General features: G+C 55.6%; 1 protein-coding gene across 1 annotated transcript; it reads left to right on the forward strand.

Moving 5' to 3' along the window:
- The first annotated feature begins 1,611 nt into the window (after window positions 1–1,611).
- LOC144951709 (72 kDa type IV collagenase-like) lies at window positions 1,612–21,909 on the forward strand. The gene is made up of 14 exons (XM_078882032.1): window positions 1,612–1,887; window positions 5,575–5,805; window positions 8,146–8,384; window positions 9,713–9,864; window positions 10,762–10,887; window positions 11,222–11,395; window positions 12,562–12,735; window positions 13,172–13,345; window positions 14,186–14,341; window positions 14,500–14,656; window positions 15,478–15,614; window positions 16,639–16,798; window positions 18,001–18,104; window positions 19,597–21,909. The coding sequence occupies exons 2-14, from the start codon at window positions 5,662–5,664 to the stop codon at window positions 19,698–19,700; spliced, it is 2,001 nt and encodes a 666-aa protein (XP_078738158.1). The 5' UTR covers window positions 1,612–1,887; window positions 5,575–5,661; the 3' UTR covers window positions 19,701–21,909.
- Window positions 21,910–22,912: the final 1,003 nt, after the last annotated feature.

Consider the following 22,912-nt stretch of genomic DNA (forward strand, 5'->3'; position numbering starts at 1 on the left):
GCACGACCGTGAAAGCGATCGTCGCTTTCACTAAATAAAAATAAATAAATAATACTCCCAAAACAACAACAACAACAACGGTATCAGAGCGGCGCTGTGTCACGGAGGCGCTCTTGAATGTTTTCCAGATTAAACATTTATTTCGGATGTCGAAATCTTTCCTCCCCAGAATAAAACAGTGGCGGCGGCGGTGGCTGTTGGATGGGGGCCAAACCCGCGCAGCCCGAAACTCGAAACCCCGCGCCGACAACAGCGAACGCTCTGAGCGCGGCCACGGCGGATGTTTGTTCGCCCCCCCCACCCCCCGCGGCTCTGTGCCCTCGTTTGTCACGTCGCAGACAGAGGGGGGAGGGGTAGAGGAGGCGATCTTCTTATTTTGGTACGGCAGATGTCGATGCGGAGCACCAACTGCAATGTCAAATTTGTACAATAAAATAGACTTTGTATTTTACCAGGTAAGGCCCACCCACTGAGCTGTACTGCTCTTCATCACAAGCGACCTGCCTATCACAAATGATAGCTCAACGAAGTGGCTTATAATCAACGTGGACATTTATAGCAGCAGCAGCAGCAGCCAAATAGTACCTTAAACGCGTGATGTCGATTCTAAATGTGGAGGGGAAAACCGGAGGACCGGGAGAAAACTCCACGCGTCAGGGTCAGGATCTAACCCACAACCTCCTGTATACTAGGGGAGGTTATCAACATCTCCTAGCCACCGTGATGATGATGAGAGAGACACGCAAACTTCAAATATACAGCAGTAGGCGTCAGGGTCAGGATCTAACCCACAACCTCCTGTATACTAGGGGAGGTTATCAACATCTCCTAGCCACCGTGATGATGAGAGAGAGACACGCAAACTACAAATACACAGCAGCAGGCGTCAGGATCAAACCCACGACCTGTACACCAGGCGAGGTAGTCAACATCTAGCCACCGTGATGATGAGAGAGAGACACGCAAACTACAAATACACAGCAGCAGGCGTCAGGATCAAACCCACGACCTGTACACCAGGCGAGGTAGTTAACATCTCGACACATTGAGGTGGGCAAGCCAGATAACCGCGTCAGGAGCAGCGGAGTGTATCATCATCATCGTCGTCGTCGTCGCTCTGATGTCTGCTTCGTATTTGTGGCTCGGGGCATTGCGTCGCTGGACGTTGCACGGCCTCTGCTCTGGATGACCTCAGTCGCACCGCTGCTACTGGAGGGTTTACACTTTCAATCTGTGCACCAGGGTATCCGCATCGACTGCTGCGATGGTGGATGCGGTTCAGGGGTGCACCGTGAGCTTCGTGGAAGATCAAAACCCAGGGATCTTCTGCGTTGGGTCTGTCACACCAGGGCGGTGTTTGCGAGTTCTTGTGAACTCCATTCAGCTCTCCAAGCTGCACCGGGGGTTGTGAACTCAAGTGCGAAAGAAGAACACTTCAAGGTCCGCACAGACGGATTCACAAACCCACGCGCACCGCTGCCATTGCCATCTCGCAGCTCGTGGCAAAACGCACAAGAGGGCTGGGAGACATCGTGCGGTTGAAGAAAAAAATAAAATCAACACGCTGAGCCGTGACCGTCCAACTGCACGTGACGCCGGGTCACAGAGGGAGAGATCGCGCATGTGCCGCCCACGTGGGAACGCTCAGCCGCCCCGTGCCAGGCGACTGCAGAGTCGGCGTCTCACGGAGCCCTTCGTCTGAAGCCCTTCCCCTGAAGCCTTCCCCTGGAGCCCTTCCCCTGGAGCCCTTCCACTGAAGCCCTTCCCCTGGAGCCCTTCCCCAGGCGCCTCCTCGCAGGGGGACGGAGTCGACAGATTCCGCTCGCCGCCCACAGTCCCCGCCAGCCGCAGCCCGGGGGCAGAGCGACTCGCGCGGCGCCACAGGCGGTGAGGAGCTCCTCACGTGGCTCACCACCCTCACCACCCTCACCACAGCCACCCTCACCACCCTCACCACCCTCACCACAGCCACCCTCACCACCCTCACCACCCTCACCACAGCCACCCTCACCACCCTCACCACAGCCACCCTCACCACCCTCACCACCCTCACCACATCCACCCTCACCACCCTCACCACAGCCACCCTCACCACCCTCACCACCCTCACCACAGCCACCCTCACCACCCTCACCACCCTCACCACAGCCACCCTCACCACCCTCACCACCCTCACCACAGCCACCCTCACCACCCTCACCACCCTCACCACAGCCACCCTCACCACCCTCACCACCCTCACCACAGCCACCCTCACCACCCTCACCACCCTCACCACAGCCACCCTCACCACCCTCACCACCCTCACCACAGCCACCCTCACCACCCTCACCACCCTCACCACAGCCACCCTCACCACCCTCACCACCCTCACCACAGCCACCCTCACCACCCTCACCACCCTCACCACCCTCACCACAGCCACCCTCACCACCCTCACCACCCTCACCACAGCCACCCTCACCACAGTCACCCTCACCACCCTCACCACAGCCACCCTCACCACCCTCACCACACTCACCACCCTCACCACAGCCACCCTCACCACCCTCACCACCCTCACCACAGCCACCCTCACCACCCTCACCACGCTCACCACAGCTACCCTCACCACCCTCACCACCCTCATCCTCACCACCCTCACCACCCTCACCACCCTCACCACAGCCACCCTCACCACCCTCACCACAGCCACCCTCACCACCATCACCACCCTCACCACAGCTACCCTCACCACCCTCACCACTCTCATCCTCACCACCCTCACCCTCACCACCCTCACCACCCTCACCACAGTCACCCTCACTACCCTCACCACCCTCACCACAGCCACCCTCACCACCCTCACCACAGCCACCCTCACCACCCTCACCACCCTCACCACAGCCACCCTCACCACCCTCACCACAGCCACCCTCACCACCCTCACCACTCTCACCACCCTCACCACAGCCACCCTCACCATCCTCACCACCCTCACCACCCTCACCACCCTCACCACAGCCACCCTCATCACCCTCACCACAGCCACCCTCACCACCCTCACCACACTCACCACAGCTACCCTCACCACCCTCACCACCCTCATCCTCACCACCCTCACCCTCACCACCCTCACCACCCTCATCCTCACCACACTCACCACCCTCACCACCCTCACCACAGCCACCCTCACCACCCTCACCACCCTCACCACAGCCACCCTCACCACCCTCACCACCCTCACCACCCTCACCACAGCCACCCTCACCACCCTCACCACCCTCACCACAGCCACCCTCACCACCCTCACCACCCTCACCACAGACACCCTCACCACCCTCACCACCCTCACCACAGCCACCCTCACCACCCTCACCACCCTCACCACAGCCACCCTCACCACCCTCACCACAGCCACCCTCACCACCCTCACCACAGCCACCCTCACCACCCTCACCACAGCCACCCTCACCATCCTCACCACCCTCACCACCCTCACCACAGCCACCCTCATCACCCTCACCACAGCCACCCTCACCACCCTCACCACACTCACCACAGCTACCCTCACCACCCTCACCACCCTCATCCTCACCACCCTCACCCTCACCACCCTCACCACCCTCATCCTCACCACACTCACCACCCTCACCACCCTCACCACAGCTACCCTCACCACCCTCACCACAGCCACCCTCACCACCCTCACCACCCTCACCACCCTCACCACAGCCACCCTCACCACCCTCACCACCCTCACCACAGCCACCCTCACCACCCTCACCACCCTCACCACCCTCACCACAGCCACCCTCATCACCCTCACCACAGCCACCCTCACCACCCTCACCACCCTCACCACCCTCACCACAGCCACCCTCACCACCCTCACCACCCTCACCACCCTCACCACAGCCACCCTCACCACCCTCACCACCCTCACCACAGCCACCCTCACCACCCTCACCACCCTCACCACAGCCACCCTCACCATCCTCACCACCCTCACCACCCTCACCACCCTCACCACAGCCACCCTCATCACCCTCACCACAACCACCCTCACCACCCTCACCACACTCACCACAGCTACCCTCACCACCCTCACCACCCTCATCCTCACCACCCTCACCCTCACCACCCTCACCACCCTCATCCTCACCACACTCACCACCCTCACCACCCTCACCACAGCCACCCTCACCACCCTCACCACCCTCACCACAGCCACCCTCACCACCCTCACCACCCTCACCACCCTCACCACAGCCACCCTCACCACCCTCACCACCCTCACCACAGCCACCCTCACCACCCTCACCACCCTCACCACCTTCACCACAGCCACCCTCATCACCCTCACCACAGCCACCCTCACCACCCTCACCACCCTCACCACCCTCACCACAGCCACCCTCACCACCCTCACCACCCTCACCACCCTCACCACAGCCACCCTCACCACCCTCACCACCCTCACCACAGTCACCCTCACCACCCTCACCACCCTCACCACAGCCACCCTCACCACCCTCACCACCCTCACCACAGCCACCCTCACCACCCTCACCACCCTCACCACCCTCACCACAGCCACCCTCACCACCCTCACCACCCTCACCACAGCCACCCTCACCACCCTCACCACCCTCACCACAGCCACCCTCACCACCCTCACCACCCTCACCACCCTCACCACAGCCACCCTCACCACCCTCACCACCCTCATCCTCACCACCCTCACCCTCACCACCCTCACCACCCTCACCACAGCTACCCTCACCACCCTCACCACCCTCATCCTCACCACCCTCACCCTCACCACCCTCACCACCCTCACCACCCTCACCACCCTCACCACAGCCACCACAACCACCCTCACCACCCTCACCACAGCTACCCTCACCACCCTCACCACCCTCACCACAGCCACCACAACCACCCTCACCACCCTCACCACATCCACAACAACCACCCTCACCACCCTCACCACAGTCACCACAACCACCCTCACAACCCTCACCACCCTCATCCTCACCACCATCACCCTCACCACCCTCACCACAGCCACCCTCACCACAACCACCCTCACCACCCTCACCACAGTCACCCTCACCACCCTCACCACCCTCATCCTCACCACCCTCACCACAACCACCCTCACCACCCTCACCACAGCCACCACAACCACCCTCACCACCCTCACCACCCTCATCCTCACCACCCTCACCCTCACCACCCTCACCACAGTCACCTTCACCACCCTCACCACCCTCATCCTCACCACCCTCACCCTCACCACCCTCACCACAGTTACCCTCACCACCCTCACAACCCTCACCACCCTCCTCACCACCCTCACCACCCTCACCACAGTCACCCCCAGCCACTGCTGCCTCTGATGTGATGATGGTTGTGCAGCCCCCTGTGGGCTTGCGTTGTTTGTCGCGCATTCCAGCACTTGCGTGACACCTCCGGCAACCACTTGTTGTTGTTGTTGTGGACTCTGTCTCTCTCTGTCTCTCTCTCTCTCTGTCTCTCTCTCTCTGTCTCTCTCTCTCTGTGTCTTTCTTTCTGTCTGTGTGCTGCCAGGATTTGTGTCGTCGTCTCCACTGAGTTGGGGCCAGCGGTGACAGGGCGGTGCTGTCTGCTCCACGGGGAGTCACCACACTCTTGACCATGCGGCTGCTGCTGCCGCTGCGGCTGCTGCTGCTGCCTCCACTGCTGCTGCTGCTGCTGCCAGAGTCGGCTCGATGCGCGCCCTTCATCGCCTTCGAAGGCGAAGAGGAGCCCAGCCGGCCCACGGACCTGCAGGTGGCCACGGTATGACGCCCTGTGGTATGACCCCCTGCGGTATGATTACCTACGGTATGACCCCCTGCAGTGTTATGGACATGGGCCGTCAGGTGGCCGCGGTATGCCGACTGACGGTATGACGGCCTCAGCTGGCCATGGCCAGCACTAGGAGGGGCCCTGCCCCCCATTGTGAGATTCACAACAGCACGGTCGGCAGGTCTGGGATGATACGAGAGGGCCACAGTGTCATCGTACTACGTAGTCTGCACAAGCGAGACGACTATTATGTTTGATCTTCATAGCAATCATCAAAATAATACATGAGTCGAGTTTCCCGGCTGGCTGCTGGCTGGGCTATTGTCTACCCCACAGCAACTTTCTTATAAGTGGCTACGGGAAGTTGCCACCAAATCTAGCTGCATAACTGGACACACGGGGATTTACCATGCAACAAATAAACATTGATCTGGATTGAAACGGTGGAAGAAGCTAGGAAGATATAATAATCATTGTAAACTAAACTATACTTTGTATTTTACCAGGTAAGGTCCCACTGAGCTAGACAGCTTTTTACTGGTAGGAACCTCCTGGTTGCACCAGCCCACAGGGGAGTATTGTGTCTGTCCGTCCGTCTGTCGTGCATCCAAAAATGGGAGGGGTGGGGCTGGGTGGAGAGGGGAGGGTGGGGAGGGTGGGGCTGGGTGGGGAGGGGCTGGTCACCCCGTGGTGCCCTTATAAAACTCAACGTTTAACCTACTCACGCCGGCTTGTGCCCGCCCTCACAACCCAACGTCCCAGCTGCCTCTGCAGGAATGTGTTTTTATAAGCGACCTGGCTATCACAAATGATAGCTCGCCGAAGTGGCTTATCACGTGTAAATATACTCTAAACGCTGCCGGGCAATGTAGAAGAGACATTGCGTGAAACGTCGCCTGCTTTATATACACATATGTTTCCCTTTCAAGGCCGTGTTTCTGCATAACGCAGGCCAGTCTTGCAAATGAGACTCATCCCGGTCTCTTTGAGTTCTTAGCTGGTTAAACAGAAGCAACAACTTTGAGTCCACACCTGGTGAAACAGAAACAACAACTTTGAAAACGTGAGAGTTTATGGCCAGGCAGACACGTGGACATAGAGCGGGGGGCACAGTGGCTACAGCCAGAGATTCTGGAGTCCTTTGGCCTTGACAAGAATGCGAACTATGCAACGTCTCCTCCCATCTGTGCCTCTTTTGGCAGTCACACGAGGTCTATCAGCCAAGAGATGGGCTCCCGTCACTGGCGATTTTTAGGACTGCGTCTCATTAGAACTTGCTTACTAATAACATGGATTTTAAAAGATCTCTGGGGTTTGATCTTCCACGATGCTCATGGCCCACCCTAAACCGCATCCGCTGCACAAACCGTGGCAGTAGATGTGGATACCTCATGATGCACAAATGGAAAATGGAAAACTCTCCAGGAGTAATGTGCGACTGTGGTCATCCAGAACAGAGCGTACAACGTCTAGCGACGCAATGCCCGATCCACAAACACGAAGGAGACATCACAGCGGCGATGCACTCCGCTGCTCCTAACGCGGTTATCTGGGCTTGAACCAACTGAATGTGACATTTGAGCTCTTGCTCTGCATCTACATGAGCAGCTGTACGGAAGAAAAGCGAACGGTGGGTTGGTGGCAGCCTTGTAAGAGCACTTGTACCATGAATCCAGGACCCTGAGTTCATTTGCCGGCTAACATCAATACCCAATGAAGGACCTACTCCATACCGACTGCTTCAGCCGACGAGACTAAGGAAACACGAAGTGAAATCCACAGTTGAAGACTAAAATTCTACAGGTTGCCATCGACTGAGACTACGACTTGAGAAAGATAATTCTGACTTAATTCAGATTCAAAGTATTTATTTATACTGGAGGAATCAGATGAGCTATAAAGCTTTTTATCACAGATGTCCAGAAAGGTGGTTTGGGGAGGGGGGTCAGAACGTTTAAACAGCGAACGATACAAACATTTTAAACTAAACATTTTTTTCTTATCAGGTGAAGCCCCACCGAGCTATTAGCTTATTTTATATATATACTGGAGGAATCCGAAGAGCTATGAAGGTCTTGTTCACAGATGTCCAGTAATGAACACTGCAGCCCACCTTCTACCCCACCCCTCTCGGCCAGCAGCGAACCCCAACATGGTCGCGATGTCGCGTCGTGACTCGATTCAAAATTAGATTCGAGTCCAATTACTTTTCTGTCCCGTTGTGGCTTGAGTCACACATCAGACGCTGCCTCAACACCGACAGCAGTGACGACGACGACGACGAGAACCCACGACCGCCGGTTACCCCCCTCTCCCCTTGACGCGCCGCAGCGCTACCTGCGCGACTTCGGCTACTACGGCAGCGACGAGGGAGGGGCGCCGGAGGGACGCCGCTTCGCCGACGCCCTGCGCAGGATGCGGAGTCGTCTGGGCGTCGCGGCGAGCGCAGGGGCCGCCCTGGACCGCGCCACGCTCGACGCCATGGCGCTGCCGCGCTGCGGGGAGGTGGACGAGGCGGGCTCCCCGCCGGGGATCGAGCGCGTGTGGCCTCGCACCGAGCTCACCTACAGGTGAGGGGGGGGGGCACCGAGCTCACCTACAGGTGAGGGGGGGGGCACCGAGCTCACCTACAGGTGAGGGGGGGGCAGGGGGGGAGCACTGATTTCACCTACAGGTGAGAGGGGGGGGGAGCAGGGGGCACTGACCTCACCTACAGGTGAGAGGGGGGGGGCAGGGGGCACTGACCTCACCTACAGGTGAGAGGGGGGGGGCAGGGGACACTGACCTCACCTACAGGTGAGAGGGGGGGGGCAGGGGGCACTGACCTCACCTACAGGTGAGAGGGGGGGGGGACAGGGGGCACTGACCTCACCTACAGGTGAGAGGGGGGGGGCAGGGGGCACTGACCTCACCTACAGGTGAGAGGGGGGGGGCATGGGGCACTGACCTCACCTACAGGTGAGAGGGGGGGGGACAGGGGGCACTGACCTCACCTACAGGTGAGAGAGGGGGGGGGCACTGACCTCACCTACAGGTGAGTGGGGGGGGGGGGCAGGGGGCACTGACCTCACCTACAGGTGAGAGGGGGGGGGGCAGGGGGCACTGACCTCACCTACAGGTGAGAGGGGGGGGCACTGACCTCACCTACAGGTGAAAGGGGGGGGGGGCAGGGGACACTGACCTCACCTACAGGTGAGAGGGGAGGGGGCAGGGGGCATTGACCTCACCTACAGGTGAGAGGGGGGGGCAGGGGGCACTGACCTCACCTACAGGTGAGAGGGGAGGGGGCAGGGGGCACTGACCTCACCTACAGGTGAGAGGGGGAGGGGACAGGGGGCGCCGACCTCCCCTACAGGTGAGAGGGGGGGGGGGGCAGGGGGCACTGACCTCACCTACAGGTGAGAGGGGGGGGGCATGGGGCACTGACTTCACCTACAGGTGAGAGGGGGGGGGCAGGGGGCACTGACCTCACCTACAGGTGAGAGGGGGGGGGCAGGGGGCGCCACGCTTCTAGGAGGCTCAGCCAGGACGCCGCTGCTATTCTGTCGGCCGTGTGGCGGTAGGCTGGGAGATGTTACCTCCCTCGCCTGGTACACGGGAGGTCGTGGGTTCGTTCCTATATGATTGGAGTTTGTGTGTCTCTCTCCCCGTGGTCGCGATGATTTTCTCCGGGTCCGTCCTGTTTTTCCTTTCACGCTTAATATCAACATCACTCGTTCTCAGAGTATTTTGCTGCTATAAACGTCCACATGATGATGATGATGATAAGCCACCTCTCATTTGTGATGGGCAGTTCGCTTCTGAAAAAGAGCTACACACATCAGTTTGGCCTTACCTGCTAAAGGTAAAAGGTAAAACATTTCAAGACTAATTATGTATTGGGCCGTGTTGCGGGCAGGGTGGTTGGCGAGACGGACGACCTGGAGCGGGCCGTCGTGGAGGGCATGGTGGCGCGTGCCATGGCGGTCTGGTCGTCCCCGTCGCTTCTCCGCTTCAGTCCGGCGCCCCACGGCCAGCGGCCGGACATCTCCATCAGCTTCCACACCAAGGGTCAGAGGGCACAGGGGGTCACGGGTTGGAGCGCAAAGGGTTGGGGTCACGATGTGGTTTTGGCTGGGAAAGTGTCTTAATGGTGCTTTTTAATATTTTTATTTATTCAATCGCACAATCAGGATAAAACTGCGGGAGGTATTTGTTTAAGAGAAGAAAAATCACGCACACGCACATAATTTTGTATTGCTTTCCAAAAAGGTTTCCCCATGGCAAGTGTTCAATAGGCGTCAACGTTATGTCGCAGGCCGTTCGATGAGACGCCGCACGGCACGTGACAATGGGAGTACGACGTCTCGGCGGTAATGACATCCAGCATCATCGGGCAATTGCGCCCGATGATGATTTAGTTTGTGACGTGGGCCGCGAGAGTGAAGACGCCAGCCACGTTCCTGGGAGGCTCAACGGGGACGCAGATTTTCAACCCCAGTTGGAAATGGTGAAACGCGCAGGCGGGCGAGAGAGAGAGGGCCAGAGACAGAGAGAGACAGAGAGAGCGAGAGACAGAGTGAGAGACAGAGAGACCGAGAGAGACAAGAAGGTTAACCTGATGGGTTCAGTGATGACGTCGTCCTGCTCTTTTTAATACCGGAAGCAGGTGGATTGCTTCACTATTCTGGCAAATCGCCCGAAGATGCTGGATGTAATTAGCAGCGAAACGTCGTATTTACATTTTAAACATTGTGGATTTACTCTCCAACACGCCGGTGGGCTGAAGTAGTAGCTGATTGGCGCGTTGTTTACGTGACAAACCTCACCGGCTGTGTCGGGTGGTGGAGGGTTACGACACATTTACACTTCACGCAATCTAACCCAACAAACGTCATCATGAATGACGCTGCTCGCGAAAGCCTGCTCCGTGTCCAGCTGGCGGTGACGGCGCGTGCTCTGCCACAGAACACGGGGACGGGCGGCCGTTTGACGGGCCGGGCGGCGTGGTGTCCCACTCGGCGGGCGACTCGCGCGACGGCGTGCACATCCACGTGGACGACGACGAGTTCTGGACGTTCGGCGAGGGGCGAGGTTCGGTTTGCCGGTTACGCTCCGGGACTCGGGGGCCGTGCTCACCCACAACGTTCGCTGTGGCCCAGCATGTTCAACTAAAACTAAACTATTTTTTGGTATTTTAACACGTAAGGCCCACTGAGCTGGGTAGCTCTTTATCAGAAGCGACCTGGTGATTACAAATGATGGCTCAACGAAGTGGCTTATCATCATCACGTGGAAATCTATAGCAGCCAGATGCTCTAAACGCGTGATGTCGATTATAAATGTGTGTGCGTGTGTGCGTGTGCGAGCGTGTGCGTGTGTGCGTGTGTACGTGTGCGAGCGTGTGCGTGTGTGCGTGTGGCTGTAGTGGTGAAGACGCGGTTTGGGACCGCGCGCGGCGACTTCTGCATCTTCCCGTTCACGTTCGGGGGCCGCCTCTTCCACACCTGCACCGCGTCGGGCCGCGACGACGGCCTGCCCTGGTGCTCGGCCACCGACGACTACGACCGCGACCGCCGCTTCGGCTTCTGTCCTCACGAGGGTGAGCCGCCCGCCCGGTCGCTGCAGAGGTTCGCGGTTCGAATCGCGGAGGACGCCCCAGTGAATGCCGCGGTGCGTCCTGGTTAACGCAGTGTCTCCCGGACGGGGACCTCGCTTCCCCATCAAGGATAGTTTCGGTTTTGTTGTCCGCCCACCCGGCACCTACGATTAGCACCGTTGGCTATGTACGTTGCAAAAGACGTTCACCGTACATACGTTTGTACACATTGTGTTTCATTAAAGCTTTTGTTTAACAACACGCGAGTCCACTGCAGCTAGTGGCGCGATCCAGCTTGCGGGTCACCCGTCGCAATGAGCCGTAGCGACGCGGCTGCGCTGTGTACCAGGTGAGGGGTGAGCAGACCTACAATGTAACACGTCGGCTTTTGCGACCGATATTAGTTCTCAATTGTAAACGTCGTGGGCTTCCTCGCCGTCACACCGATTGTGCCGAAGCGATAGCAGACGTGACTAATTGCCCGTGTTGGGTGGTGGTGGTGGATTAACGACACATTCACATTCATGCGAAATAAACAAAATATCTTTATTGTGGGTGTGTTAACCATAAAGACCACGCGCCATCTGCTGTCAAGTGGACGATCAAGATCCTGTCTAAAACTAAAACTTCCATGCGCCGATTCTCGGTGGCTGCCCCCACAATCTGGAGCGCCATCCCCTCTGCACATTCGCAGCATCGCCTCAATCGCCTCATTCAAGAGACACTTAAAGACTCACCTCGACAGCCACGTGCTCTCGAGAGAGAGACTCTGAGCTTGGCTCCGCGCCTCTGAGTTGCGGTCGTTACGTTCGCAAATTTGCGCGCGTTACAAATTGTATTATTATTTTTATTGTAACCAGGTTTGGCCCACTGAGCTGTGTAGCTCGTTTTCAGAAGCGACCTGGCCACAAATGATAGTTCAACGTAGTGGCTTATAAATGGAAATTTCTAGCAGCCGAATACTCTAAACGAGTGCTGCTAACTCTACATTTGGAGTAAAAAACCGGAGAACACAGAGAAAAATCCACGCGACCATGGGGAGAGAGAGAGAGACACGGAAACTCTTCAATATAGAGCAGGCGTCGTCAGGGTCAGGATCGGACCCACGACCTCCTGCATACCAGGCGAGGTAACTAACATCTCCTAACCGCCGCCTCCATCGCCCCCAGAGGCGTTCACCGTGGACGGCAACGGAGAGGGGGCCCCGTGCGTCTTCCCCTTCGTGTACGGCGGTCGCGAGTACAGCGCCTGCACCTCGGCTGGCCGCGACGACGCTGAGCGGTGGTGCGCCACCACGGCCAACTACGACGCCGACCACAAGTACGGCTTCTGCCCGCCCTCCGGTGAGAGCACCTCCGATTAGCACAGTTAGCTAGTACGGCGCGAACGAAGTTCAACGTGCGTACACATGCACAGACCGCGTGTTAAAGGCCATCATCAGTCCACAGGACAGAGCGCAAATTATAATTTGGAGATTTTTTAAAATCAAATTCATCGTTTCAGAAAGCAAACAACGCAGGCCGAAAAAAACCCCCATTCCTTTCACACAACACTCGGTCACGTATTGCAAAGAGCTCTTGTCCTTCATGCATTATCAGAATCTCTATTCATCCAGGAGAAATCCGATGAGCAACGAAGCTTTTTTCCCCCACAGATGTTGAATAAAAACAAGAATACGTTTTACCTGTAGCGGGGGGGGGGGGGTAAGTGGCTTGAGCAACGTCCAGAAGGCTGTCACGTGTTCGCGTGCGGCGTGTGCCCCCCCTTCCCACCGCCTAGCCCTGACGACGGTGGGGGGCAATGCGGACGGCGCTCCGTGCGTCTTCCCCTTCCGATTCCTGGGGCGCAGCTACGAGACGTGCACGGCGGAGGGTCGCGCCGACGGGCGGCTGTGGTGCGCCACCACGGGCAGCTACGACGCCCACCGCAAGTGGGGCCTCTGCCCCGCCGCCGGTATTGCTTCACGTTCTTTTTGGGGGGAAGGGGGGAGGTACATTTTTTTAAGAAGCGACGACCCGAAGGCAACGGCGACCTCCTTCGCGGTCGTTCACCGTGGGAATATTTGCTGACGCTGGAGGAATGCGGTGAGCGCTGAGCCTCTCTTTTCACAGATGGCCAATGTATTTTATTTGGCCCAACAGTAGCGTGTTTAAACTAAACTATATTTAAACTAAAAACTAAACTAAGCTCTTTTGTTTTAAACTAAACTATTGTTCATAATAGAGGTTTTTGGGTTAGATCGCGTAAATATATAAATGTGTCGTTAAAACCCGCCACCACCCGACAAATCCAACTAGTAAGGGATGTCACGTAAACAGGACGTGCCAGTTGGCATGGATTATATTGTTCGCGAAAGCCTACGTGTTAAACTAAACTATTGTTGTTTAACCAGGTAAGGTCCACTGAACTTTGAACCTCTTTTTCACAGATATCCAGTAGGGGCACGGGGTCAGAATGTTACAACAACAAACAATACACCAACACGATAGGAGTGCAAAGTCTAGGAATGGTAAACAAATCACAAAAAATATATTAACCAGGTGAGGCCCACTGAGCCATTAGCTTCTTTTTCAGAAGCGACCTGGCCACCGATGATAGCTCAACGAAGTGGCTCATCACGCGGACATTTATATCAGCCAAATAATCTAAATAATATAAACAAGATCCATCGCTAGGTGCGACGTCGTGCGCGCGTGTCGCGGACGTGGGGATCGGCGCGTAGTGGACGACTTCGACGCGTCTCTAACGCCCGCCGGGCCCCCCCGATGCCGTCCGCCGCGATGGTGCCGCCAGGCCTCAGCCTCTTCCTGGCGCTGGTGCACGCCGTGGGCGACGCGCTGGGGCTGGGCCACTCGCAGCAGCCCGGGGCCGCCGCCTTCCCCGTCCTCTCGTACCGCCGCAACTTCCGGCTCAGCCCCGCCGACGAGAGCGCCGTCCGTGACCTTTACGGTAAGAGAGGTCGCAAAGGTCACCAAAGTCACGGAAGTCATCGCCACCCAGATATTAAACTTTGGCGCCCCCCGTGCTCGTCTCGATTGGCGGAGACAAAATAAAACCAAACGGATGAAGGAGACCGACGATCCGATTCACTCTCGCCGTGCGGACAGGGGAGCCGCGGGTCGCCGCCGCCGCCGCCGCCACGGACGACGCGAGTGCCCGGCGCGAGGGCCCCGAGGGCCCCGAGGGGCTCGGATTGTGCGACGGCGCCGTGGCCGTCGGGGCCGCGGTCCAGCGCGGAGAGACGACGATCGTCTTCAAGGGCAGGTGAGGGTCGGGCTCTCCCCACCACTCCCCTCCCCACTACCCCGCCAACGTTCCCCCTTGTCACCGGTTTTGCCAACTTAGCAGCGGTTTTTGGGTTTCCCACGATGACTACTTTACCACACGCATAGTCACACAGTGAGCCGTAGATAAGGACTCGAATGGTGCCTCATCGTGTCAAGCGCATTAAGTTGTCGCGCCAAATCTAGCGGCACGCTGGGACGAGGACATTATGCAGAGTTTGCAACGACTCCCGCTATGAATTGACGATCCCTCAACATAGCGGTTTGCTCTCTTGGTAACTCGGAAAATTAATTGTCTGGTCAAGCAGGTCCAGGTGTGGATTCGTGATCCTCAATTCACGTCCTGTTCAAGTTCACACTGGATGGGTGTGAACTTGTTCAGGTTCACACCCTGTTCAGGTTCACAGCCTGTTCAGGTTTGCATCCGAGTTCGATTCCCACTCGCGGCCAACATCAATGACGAATATCTGAACCGGTGCCGGGCTTCCCCTGCGTCTTCGCAACCTGGACCCGAGTGCCCGGTGGGACGCGTTGCCATCGGCATCTTACTCCTTCCGTGCCCGTACGGAGCCGACCGCGCTCACCGGCGGTGTGCGGGGGAAGGACAACAAACTCAACACACGCACAAAACCAACTCTTCTAAAGAAATGGCTTTTCAGTGATTTAAAAGTGGGTATTCTAACGATCAAGTGACGCATGCACAGCGCACCTTCACGCACCGCTTTGTAGACACCTCGGTGTTGACGGACCCTCCCACCCACCCTCCCCGCGTGTCCCCCACCGCCCCTCCGCCGTCGCCAGCCTCTGCTGGGAGCTCGTGGGTCCCGGGGGAGTCCCCAAGGGGCCGTTCCCCATCGCGCGGCGCTGGCCAGGGGCACCCCCCGCGGTGCAGGCGGCCAGCGGAGGCCCCGGGCCCGACGACGTGACCCTCTACGCAGGTTCGCCAGCGTCACCCCACGTGTTGCTCACTTCGCTGTGCCCCTAGGCAGTGCTGTTGTCAGTATTATTATTACGACAGAGCCCCCCCCCCCCTCCTCTCAAGCACGGCCATTGGTTCCACAAAACCGGTCGTGAAGTGATCCGGTCGTTAAGCAGGTTAAGGACATAGACGTCAAAGGCTTAATTCGTTCCGAAAACATCGAAAGTTGCCATTTTCGCCCCAAAAACATACATTTTAATATTTAAACAATGGATATTAATGCATAAAGATACTAACAACACAATACTAAAATAAACATGGTTAATCACTGCATTAATTAATATTTACTACACCTACAGCAGCACGTCGTTTTCTACCCACGTGACTTTACCGAAAAAAACAAAGAGTATGGATTCCTGCAGTCACGAAAGCTTCAAATCAAGATTAATAGTAATAGCTTCATCATCAGAGCTTTTCTCACGTAAATATGTCTTGACTCACGTAGAGAAGCACTGACTCATATAGAGACCCATAGACATAGACACAGACCTGCAAACTCACACAAAAACCCGCAGATTTAAGAGATCCGTGAGATTCACAGACAAATAGAAACCCATAGAATTACGCAGAGACCCATAGACACCCATACTCATATAGAGACCCAAAGACTCACAGAGACCCATAGACTCACAAAGAGACCCATAGACTCACATTGAGACCCGTAGACTCACCTTGAGACCCATAAACTCACAATGAGACCCATAGACTCACCTTGAGACCCATAGACTCACAATGAGACCCATAGACTCACCTTGAGACCCGTAGACTCACAATGAGACCCATAGACTCACATAGAGACCCGAAAACTCAAAATGAGACCCATAGACTCACCTTGAGACCCGTAGACTCACAATGAGACCCATAAACTCGCATAGACATGCGCTCAATGCTTTTCCCGCGTAGCGTCTTTAAAAGAAGAAACATAAATCAGCGCGTTCAAGAATCTAAGGCCGCTAACCCAGCCACGTGACGTGCGGCCCCAGGCTCGCTGGCCTGGAGGTTCTCCGGAGGGCGCCTCGTGGGGGCCGCTCCGAGGCCGCTGCCGGTGGCCGACGGAGCGGAGGGCCCCGTCCACATCGACGCCGCCTTCTACAGCCGCCGCTGGCAGAGCCACCTCGTGTTCTCGGGACACCTGCTCTGGAGGTCTCCGTCAGACGTCACCCTTCCAGACGTCACCCTTCCAGACGTCACCCTTCCCCACCAGACGTCACCCTTCCCCACCAGACGTCACCCTTCCCCATCAGACGTCACCCTTTGTCATCAGACGTCACCCTCCCCATCAGACGTCACCCTTCACCACCAGACGTATCTCACCCTTCTCAGTAAGACGTATCTCACCGTATCTCACCTTTCCCTGCCACACGTATTTCTCACCTTTCGCCCAGCATCTATCATCAATGAGCATAAACCACCATCACGTGAACTCCGGTCATCCTCGCCTCGTGGCGAGGATGACCAAAGGCTGTCACCGAATCATCGCGCGGCATTTTCAGATGCGCTTCTGCGGCCGTCTGGAATGCTCTTCCTTCCGATATTAGAAGCCACTTAGAGCTATGCACTTTTAAATCATCATCGTCTAGATTGACAAACTGACTTTAGTTGTCCAGAGCACTCGGCCTTGTTGCAAAGAGCACTCGGCCTTCGTGCATGATCAGAATCTGAATATTTGGTCACACTGGAGGAATCCAATGAGCTATAAATCTCGTTTGCACAGATGTTCCAGTACGCCTGTCAGACGGTCACGTTTGCTCAAATGTATTTGACGGTGACCGAAGACAAGGATGACCAACGATGCTGTTCTTCAGGATGGTCTGTGCATAAGGCGCGGGTGCCCGAGCGCCTCTTGTGCACGTTTCTGGGAGTTGTTTGAAATCTATGAAGGCCTCCTCTTGCCGGATTAGTCGAGGGGGTTTGTTTGACCATATTTCACCACACCAGTCAGTGTGGGTCGGTGAGGAGTGAGCCCAGGACAGGTTCAGATATCTCGCACGTTGTATGTACTTACGTGTGTTGAACTTGTTTCGCACCGTACGTAGCCAACCGTGCTAATTGGAGGTGCGGGGAAGGACAAACTAAATACAAAAATTAGTTTTAAAAAAATATTGGGTGGGTGGGTGATCGGATGGGTGGGTCGGTGCTTGGGCGGGTGATTGGGTGGGTAGGTAATTTTGGAATATCGCCGTAGTCTGGCGAGTCTCGGCGTGATACATTCTTGGCGCTGGGACAGACCCGCATTCCGTGTTGTTATCATGTTGACAGGGAGCTGCCTCAAAGCACCGAGTCGTGAACTTAATGGCTTTTCGAGCTTGGCCAGATGTGTCTCTGTGCTCGGGCGGTTTGTGCAGGTACGATTCTGAGATGAAGACGATGCAGCCCGGATCGCCGCGCAGGATCCGGGCGACGTTCTCCGGCCTCCCGGCTTCGATAGACGCCGCTTTCGAGCGCGACGGTAGGATTGTGCGCACGCATACCGAACTCATTTCGCGCCGCAGGCAGCCAGCCGTGCTAATCGTTTCCTGCCGTGCGTGACAAAAGACACGCAGGGCAATTTGCAACGCGTGCTGGTTTGAGTCTCACTCTCTCAGGACGAGTCGGAGGTGTGGGGGAAATCGCAAACAAGCGGCGAATGCGGCCAGAACTGGCACCAAACCATTGCCCGTGTTCTGCAGCCCACGACTTCAATGTTTCGTAAACGAACGAGTGTTTACGCACGTGCGAGCTAAACCGGAGCACCTGGAGAAAACTCGCGTGTGTGCCAAGGGCGGTAACACTCAATCGCTGTACAGATGGAAATGTATCTACTTGCTGTACTGCCAGCACACACAGACGCACATGCAAAGGTAAAGGTGCAGCCCTGCAACTGCTTGGTCACACCACTGCCTTCATTCGAGGTCAACTCTTCGAGACCAGCGGTCCCCAACCGGTGGACCCCGGGCGATTCGCGAGGCTACTCCGGGCGGTGGGGGAGGAGGGGTCCGCGGAAAAATAAAATCGCATCTCAGCCGAGGAAATGTCCAATTTCAAATCACTACGAGTAGCGGCAGCAGCAGCGGCAGCAGTGGTAGCGCGTGGTGGTCAGAGAAATGTTTGGGGGTTTAAAAGGGGTCCGCACGCTCAAAGGTTGGTAACTGCTGCTCTACGGGGGTGTGTGATCCCCCCTCGATATCAGGGGTCCTTAACCTGGGGCTCACGCAGCCCCGCGGGGTGCCAGGTGCCCTTTCTGGGGGTGCGAGACATGGCCAGGTTTGTTTAGAAGGTGAATCGTTGAAAACACAAATTAAGCACGAGGCACGCAAGTAGCAACTACCTTGTTTCATCAAACTCTGTGTAGTTATTATTGACGTTGTACAATGTGTTTACGGTCGAGAACCAGAGGGGTGCAAGGCTGCAGCGCTGCTCTAGAGGGTATGTGACTATGTGTGATCTGCCCTACAGAGGGTGGTGTGTGTTTGAAGAGGTGGGAGTGCGCACACTTTACCCCACCACACGGTGGACCCATTTAGTCTGCGCCAGGAGACGGAATCGAATCGACCACCTCTAGCTTGCAATTTTTATTTGTTAACCATTGCACCGCGGCAGCTCCCATTGCAAGATGATGTGAGAATATGAATGTCTGTGTGTGTCGTGTAGCGGTTAGGATGCGCTGCGCTAAGAACCCGGCTACCCGAGTTCGATTCCCGCCAACGACCAATGACAGCGGCGAATATCTGAACTGGTTATGGGCCTCGCCGAGGTCAACCCAGCTTTAAATGAGTACTTGGTAGGTCAATATCAGCACTGGCGAGACAAAGGCAGGTAGGCGTTGTGATGGCCACCCACCCCCTCGTGTGCTGTGCCGGCCTTCATATGTGCTGCTCGCTAACAGCACTTGTCCCAACAGTCTGTTACAGGCTACACGGGGGATGTTTATCTTTGTGCGTGTTTGTGTTCTGCTGCTCTAGGTCTGGCGTATTTTATCAAAGGCCACCGCATCTGGCAGTACGACGGGCGGACACTGACACACCAAGGCTTCTTCAACTCCGATTGGCTTGGCTGCATCACTTGACCTGGGCGCCTCCGTCCCACTCCGTGCCCCAGTGCCCTGTGTCTGAGGGGCAGGGCGAGGGTGAATTATTTTGGTGACCCAAGCCGGAAAATGATTCTCCCCCGAGATGTGTGCACAAAGGGCAGGGTTCACTAATTGACGGGCAAACGACAACCGCCGCTCAGAGAGGCAGAATTTAGAAAACTCAACTAAACTTTATCTTTGTTTTACCAGCTCTGCGTGTGATGCGGCTCTCGAACTATTTTGGTCAATGACAAAGACAAAAGCACGTGGCACTTCTTCTTTGAAAGGTTGTCCATCCCTGGTCTATCCCAAGACGTCTGGCCAACTTGGAAGAGTAGTAGGCCCATCAGAGAACGCTCTGCAAAATGCGAATAGTTTCCTGGAGTAAACTCAACTATTGTTTATATTACCACGTAAGGCCCACTGAACTATGTAGCTCTTTTTCAGAAGCGACTTGGCCACCACAAATTATATCTCAACGAAGGGGCTTATCGTGTGGAAATTTACGGCAGCCAAATACTCTAAACGCGTGATGTTGATTCTCAACGTAGAGGGGGAAAACCGGAGGACCCGGAGAAATTTCCACGTGACCACGGGGAGAGAGACGCAAACTCCAAATATACGGCAGCAGGCGTCAGGGTCGGCATCGAACCCACGACCTCCTGTGTACCAGGGGAGGTCGTTAACATCTCGCCACCGTGGCACCCGGTGTCCTTCCGCTAACGCCAGTCGAGTTTATAAACAGCCTGTCGAGATGTTCCCCAGGGTGTCACTGTAAGCCAGGCTTCTTCATTGCGATGCCCCGCGAGCCACTGGCGGCCCCTGGTGGCCTTTAGTGCGGCCCCCGACAATACACAACACGTGACAACACCACCCCCATCATCATCGTCGTCGTGCTGCTGTCAACCCCCCAATGGTTTCAAACGTGTGGCAACCCTCAACACTGACGATGTCTAATCGGCGAGAGTGCCCCCCTCCACTGAAAATTAGTGAAGAATACTGCCGTGCATGCAGAGATTCTCCGGTACTATTTTTTCCACTGCTGCGTCCCAACCGAGCCAGCTTGAGGGCCCTCTCGGTGCTGTTTACCGAGCCGAGCCTGAAGCAAACCGTGATACATTGGCCTCACAAGACCTATTTGAAATTTGGCTCGGGTCGCAAGCGTTGTATGTACGTACGTGTGTTGAACTTCTTTCGCACCGTACGTAGCCAACCGTGCTCATTGAAGGTGCGAGGGAAGGACAACAAACTAAACACAAACAAGCAGTTTTCAAGAAACGAGTTTTCAATCTACATTTAAGAGTGCATAGAGCCAGTGGCTACCCAATAGCGTCCATTCGTGTGACGTCAAGTCGGCGCGCACTGCGAGCACGAAGCGCCGCTGCCTCGTCTGCACGCGGCTCAACTCGTTCATTGATTGCGAAGTCGGCAGCACGGGTTCAGGATTTGCAGTGGAAAAGCAACCTGGCGTCTCCTGATCCGTGCGGGGCTGTCTTGGCATGGCTCGGTTGCGCAGTGGAAAAGTCGTACGTGAGACGTACCAGGTTGCAATTACGCACCACTCTTTGGTTCGTATAAAGAAAATTAATTAATTACTAGAATACGACGTTTCGATTGCAACACAATCAACCGTCATCAGGTAGAACTAAATTTGAGAGAGAGACAAAACACAGACACGTCGACACACAGACAGACACAAGCAGAGAGAGACAACACAGAGACACAAAGAGAGACACACAACATAGACACACAGAGACCCAATGCCTCTTTTTCGAGGCCCCCTCTCTCTCGATTTAAGGCCTCGACAGAGAGGCATTGGGTTTCTGTGTCTATGTTGTGTGTCTCTCTCTGTGTGTCTGTGTTGTGTGTCTCTCTGTGTGTTTCTCTCTGCTTATGTCTGTCTGTGCGTCTCCGTGTTTGTGTTTTGTCTATCTCAAATTTGGGTTCTACCCGATGACGGTTGCTTATGTTGCAATCGAAACGTCGTATTATATTATTAAATTTATTTTCTTTCTACGTGATTTTACCGAAAGAACCAAAGAGTAATTCCTGCAGTCACGAAAGCTTCAAATCAAGTTTTAATTACGCACCGATTATCATGTTTGGTCAATGGCTAAAAATTGGTCGAATCTCTGCAGTCAGTATGCTGCCAAAAAGTGGCCGATTTGTTCAATTACTTTTGTTGATATTAAAATTTCGCACATTTTGTTTTATTCTTCTCAATCTCAAAAAACAAACAAACTATTATAGCCATTGGCAAACGGCAAAGTATTTATACAACGGCCCACAGCAATTACGAGCCAGCAAGCGTGCATTCGGGGAAATAATCGGGCAGATTTCAAACCCATGGGACGAAATAAAACTCCAAAAGCAAATTAGGCAAAAATTATGGATGACGCAACGCGTTTACAAAGTGATTTTGTCTTCGGAAGTATTTAATTAGCAGACCGAAAACTGAGAATGGCTAATTTGCGTTCGCATGTTTGTAAAAGTATTTTTTTGCGCTGGCTTTTTTTCTTCAATCTTTGGGCAACCCTTTCATGAACGTGGCCGGTTTTCAATCGGGCAAATTCCCCGCAACTTTATTCTGCGGCTGAGATCTGATGAGAGAGGGGCGCATTCCGAGTGGCTTGGTCCTAGGCCAGGTCGACTTTGTAAGTTTTTCTTCGCGTCACCAGGGCTTCTCAAGTTAATTTCCCGCACCTCCGATTAGCACGGTCGGCTGTGTACGGCGCGAAAGAAGTTCAACGTACACACAACTCCGTGGCGCAGTAACATTATCAGCTCAATATTGTATTTGTGTCGCATGGTCGCATCCAGGCTAACATATATCGCGGCTCTACTTGCCTTTTAAAATAATTACATGGAGCGTTGTTGTTGTTCTTTTCCACCACTGCTGCTGCTGTTGTTGTTGAAAACAAATGTCATCACGGTGGTTGTCAAGAGGGCCCCCCAAACTCGTAGCTGTGGTCACCGGGGGGGGGGGGCAAGGCACCCCCTGCTTGCCCACCACGCTCGTTACACTACTGGTGACCATACTTCACCACGCTCGTTACGCTACTGGTGACCATACTTCACCACGCTCGTTACACTACTGGTGACCATACTTCACCACGCTCGTTACGCTACTGGTGACCATACTTCACCACGCTCGTTACACTACTGGTGGCCATACTTCACCACGCTCGTTACGCTACTGGTGACCATAC

The sequence above is a fragment of the Lampetra fluviatilis genome, chromosome 63 (assembly GCF_964198595.1).
Source record: "Lampetra fluviatilis chromosome 63, kcLamFluv1.1, whole genome shotgun sequence".
Lineage (NCBI taxonomy): Eukaryota > Metazoa > Chordata > Hyperoartia > Petromyzontiformes > Petromyzontidae > Lampetra > Lampetra fluviatilis.

Coding starts and splice junctions, on each gene's coding strand:
- LOC144951709 (XM_078882032.1), top strand. CDS start 5,662: ATGCGGCTGCTGCTGCCGCTGCGGCTGCTGCTGCTGCCTCCACTGCTG. Junction 9,865..10,761: donor CATCAGCTTCCACACCAAGG/GTCAGAGGGCAC, acceptor GCTCTGCCACAG/AACACGGGGACGGGCGGCCG. Junction 16,799..18,000: donor TCGGGACACCTGCTCTGGAG/GTCTCCGTCAGA, acceptor CGGTTTGTGCAG/GTACGATTCTGAGATGAAGA.